Source organism: Nansenia antarctica (assembly GCF_963989245.1).
Source record: "Nansenia antarctica genome assembly, chromosome: 1".
In the NCBI taxonomy this organism is placed as follows: domain Eukaryota; kingdom Metazoa; phylum Chordata; class Actinopteri; order Argentiniformes; family Microstomatidae; genus Nansenia; species Nansenia antarctica.
Window position 1 is genome coordinate 31,940,464 of NC_137674.1, and position 4,648 is coordinate 31,945,111.

Genomic DNA, 4,648 nt, shown 5'->3' on the forward strand with positions numbered 1-4,648 from the left:
GGGGGTGTGGGCCTTAAAATAGACAGCTGGTCTTGTTTGCGGCCACAGATATGCCCCTTTTTGGTCCTAACAACCTCGGCAGCCCCTAAAACGTCCCAGGAACTGTCACGGCAGGAGAGATAAGGCGTACCAGGCAAAAAGGTTGGGATGAAAATAAAATCAAACAGGATAGATCAGTTAGCATGCTAATGATAGCTGCTATTCAAACAGCCAATTTTCCAGATTTGTATATGTAAAGATTCCAGCTGTACGAGAGAGTGTGAGATGGTTATGACCTCCATGAGACAAAAACAATGGCTTTTCAGTGACAACCGGACAACTGTCAAATTGCCATATGACGTTCATGTGCTATCACAACGGTGACAAAGTGTCTGCAGTTGTCCAATTAGGACAGGCCCTCCTGAAATGCTCTGAATGGCACTGGAGGTTTTCGCAGCTGTTTCCTGCCCCGCAGCCGTAACTCATCTGTCTGTCTGTCTCTCTGTCACTCAGACCACCCCGGTAAAGCCTAACCATGTGTGACGACGAGGAGACTACCGCCCTTGTGTGCGACAACGGCTCTGGATTGGTCAAGGCTGGCTTTGCCGGAGATGACGCTCCCCGTGCTGTCTTCCCTTCCATCGTTGGAAGGCCCCGCCATCAGGTACGGCAAACGCTCACAGACTTAAGATAAACAACAACAACAAACTTAGTTACATGCTACTTTCTTCTTTTTTAATACGTTTTTAGGGCATTTCTGCTTTATTGGGATAGACAGTAGAGATTGACAGGAAGGGTGGGTGTGAGAGAGGGGGCAGGATAGGGTATGTCGATGACCAGAATCGAGCCAGGGATTTGTGATAATATGGCACGCACCTTAGTGTGCTACGCCACTTACGCACCGCATGCTACTTTATTAAGACTGTTTAGCTACTAATATTTCCACAAAATGACAGCAAACATTTAATTTTGTGTGTGGGGCTGACATAGTGTGTGTCACTGTACTGTGTGACAAATTTGAAGGTTTTTCAGGGGAGGAGGAGTGAGTTGAATGTTAGGGTGTAGTTTCCGGTGTATGCAGGCTGTGTTGATGATGGTGTTGTTCCTGACCTCTGACCTCTCCTCTGTCTCTCCAGGGTGTGATGGTGGGTATGGGTCAGAAGGACAGCTACGTAGGTGATGAGGCTCAGAGCAAGAGGGGTATCCTGACCCTGAAGTACCCTATTGAGCACGGCATCATCACTAACTGGGACGATATGGAGAAGGTGGGTGTTCTCACACACTTCTCACAAATGTGCACTATCAACACTACTAAGAGATTTAGGATAGAAGTCTGCACTAAGCCCAAAGGTATACAGAATAACAACAGTCACTTTTATCGTAATTTCATTGATTGTACCTAGCCTAGATAACATCAACACACCTGTAGGTCAACATCTCACACTTTGCCTCCCGGCATCCTTGCAGATCTGGCACCACACCTTCTACAATGAGCTCCGCGTGGCACCTGAGGAGCACCCCACCCTGCTCACAGAGGCTCCCCTGAACCCCAAGGCCAACAGAGAGAAGATGACCCAGGTATGTGCCCATTCACCCCCCCCCCCCCACTATCATCTCCTCCATCTTCTTTAATAAGGAGGTAAGGTGATGGATAAACAAACGGAAGGAAGCAAATGTCTGACATTATCTCCTGGTTCTCTCTGGTAGATCATGTTCGAGACCTTCAACGTCCCCGCTATGTATGTGGCCATCCAGGCTGTGCTGTCCCTGTATGCCTCCGGTCGTACCACCGGTCAGTATTTACCTCAGCACCACTCTCTTTAGCAACATCAAGCCTAGATGGTTGCTGTTTGTTCAATACAACATGTTGGTAGTTGATCAAAGATCAAAGTACTCTATCAGCCAGATACAGCTTAATTCAAGTACTATACATAGTATGTGTGTAGTATGTGCTGCTTAGTTGTCAGGCACCAGTGTGAATCCTTCATTGGCAGGTTGTGTGGTGCACCTGTAGCCATTGATTTCGGCAGCATTGTTAGTTTATGATGTGACAAACGCTTTGAGTGATTCCCATTTGGCAGCCAGCCCCATTCCTCTGCTCTGACAGTCACAGTATGTCTGACTGACGATGAATCATGTCTGCCCTCTGTTAGGTATTGTCCTGGACTCTGGTGATGGTGTGACCCACAACGTCCCCATCTATGAGGGTTATGCTCTTCCCCACGCCATCATGCGTCTGGATCTGGCCGGTCGCGACCTGACTGACTACCTGATGAAGATCCTGACAGAGCGTGGTTACTCTTTCGTCACAACCGGTACGTTGAAGAGAGCTGACTTCTGTCAATGAGGGTTTTTTTCTTATATGTTTACAGCAAATGTTTTTGAGGTGGAGTTTGTGGATTTTCTATTCTCATCACTGGAACTTGTACCCCTCAGCCGAGCGTGAGATCGTGCGTGACATCAAGGAGAAGCTGTGCTACGTGGCTCTGGACTTCGAGAATGAGATGGCCACCGCCGCCTCCTCTTCCTCTCTGGAGAAGAGCTATGAGCTTCCCGACGGTCAGGTCATCACCATCGGTAACGAGCGTTTCCGTTGCCCAGAGACCCTCTTCCAGCCTTCCTTCATTGGTTAGTTACTCTTTCTCCCTGGTTCACTTTCACTAGGAACACAAAATAAGGTTGTAATACTACTACTACTTGTACTACGTACAATCCTGGAACTTCCACTTTCTTGTCGTTTAATCGACTTCTGTGATGTGTTCTACCAGGTATGGAGTCTGCCGGTATCCATGAGACCGCCTACAACAGCATCATGAAGTGTGACATTGACATCCGTAAGGACCTGTACGCCAACAATGTGCTGTCCGGTGGTACCACCATGTACCCTGGTATCGCTGACAGGATGCAGAAGGAGATCACAGCCCTGGCCCCCAGCACCATGAAGATCAAGGTGAGGGAAACAGAAATGTATTTTATTCTTTAAAGGAAAATGTAAAAGAAAAATCAGCCTACATCATCTACTTCAAAGACCAATCAAGTTACAGTAAATGTAACGATGTTCAGATGCAGTGATGCCTAATTCTCTTTACTCTTCACTCATCCTCTAGATCATTGCTCCCCCTGAGCGTAAGTACTCTGTCTGGATCGGTGGCTCCATCCTGGCTTCCCTGTCCACCTTCCAGCAGATGTGGATCAGCAAGCAGGAGTACGATGAGGCAGGTCCCTCCATTGTCCACAGGAAGTGCTTCTAAACACACAACCCGCTTTCCCCCTCCCAACATTTGTACTGTGTTGTTTACTGTATATACATTTACTGTTGTAATAAAAAATAAAACCTTCTTACAGTATCATTTATGCTGGTTCATTTCTGCAGAGGCCTATTAGCTGTACCATATAGGCCTAGATGTAATCACATGTATTTGTTCGTTTATATTCATTAAAGGGACAATCTGGATTCAAACAATAACAAAGGAAAGGCACCTTTATTTGTATAGCACATTTCATATAACAGGGGCAATTCAAAGTGCTTTACATACATTCTTTTTAAAAAATACAGCAAGAGAAGCATAGTAAGAAAATAAAAATGACAATGAATAAAAGAAAATATAAGAAAATAAATAGATAAAACATTTACGTAATAAGATAATAGTTAATGGAGAAAAAGACATTATATAGAAGTGTTTGTGTTTAATCATAACTGCTGCAAAACATGAAATATTTTTAGGGTTGTGGGATGGGGCTGGAGAAATGGAAGGAAAGGATGCAAAGCCCTCCATGAGATCAAAATGATCGTTTTAACCATGCTTTGAAGCTATACAGTGTTTGTTTACAATGGAGTAAAACAAGCTAATAGTTTGGGTTCTGATGAGGTAAGACAATTGAACTAGAGAGGTACAATTTCTGTGGGAATTGTGTGTTTGCCCCCAAACCCATATCGGGGTATTTAAGCCAAGAAGTATAAATGCTATCCCTTGACATTGAATGTGTAAGTTAAAAGCTTAACATTTGTGTGAATCTGTGGCCCCCTGTTGGCCAGTACATAAATTCTGTGACCCCCACCGCCATCCAAGTTGGAGTTTACAGCAAGCACACTAATAAAGTAACAGTAATGGCAGACCATGATTACTTTGAGGCCTGGAAGAACGGACGGATGTGCTGGAACCCTCTTCCCTGGGGCCGGCACGGAGCACAACATTGCCATAGCAACCTTCACCAGCGACTTCAACTTCTTTGATAAGCTCAACAAAGCGGACATCAACATCGCTAAAGGAAAATCCAGGCTTATTCTGATAAGTGCAATTAGGTATATAAATGCTATAAATAAACAGTGGACTGTGTAAGTAATGGGACAGCGAAGGACGTTTTCTTATATCGTCTCTACACTCCAAAAGTTTGGATTTGAAATCAAACACTGCTTTGTGGCTAAAGTACAACACTTTGTATGCATAGTCCATTTCAGGGTACTGATGACCGCTGAGAGTCTTGGTCAAGACAATCAGGATCTGCAATGTACAAAGCAACACCACATACTTCCAGTTTACATCTATATAATGCACTTTGTCATAGTGATGCTGTCAATAAAGTAATACATGTATGAGAGTTTATTTGTGTTTATTTTTACATTTCATTTTAACATTATCACTTATACAATCTCACTTTTGAGTCACAC

General features: G+C 44.4%; 1 protein-coding gene across 2 annotated transcripts; it reads left to right on the top strand.

The window, feature by feature from the left end:
* Positions 1–514: 514 nt before the first annotated feature.
* Positions 515–3,230, top strand: actc1b (actin alpha cardiac muscle 1b; the record flags this gene model as incomplete). Of its 2 annotated transcripts, XM_080534809.1 has the most annotated exons (8): positions 515–643; positions 1,116–1,244; positions 1,447–1,557; positions 1,687–1,771; positions 2,133–2,294; positions 2,416–2,607; positions 2,748–2,929; positions 3,087–3,230. In XM_080534809.1, the coding sequence occupies 8 exons, from the start codon at positions 515–517 to the stop codon at positions 3,228–3,230; spliced, it is 1,134 nt and encodes a 377-aa protein (XP_080390935.1). The 2 variants fall into 2 exon arrangements, with proteins under 2 accessions (XP_080390935.1, XP_080390936.1); XM_080534810.1 differs by lacking the exon at positions 1,116–1,244.
* Between the last annotated feature and the right edge of the window lie 1,418 nt (positions 3,231–4,648).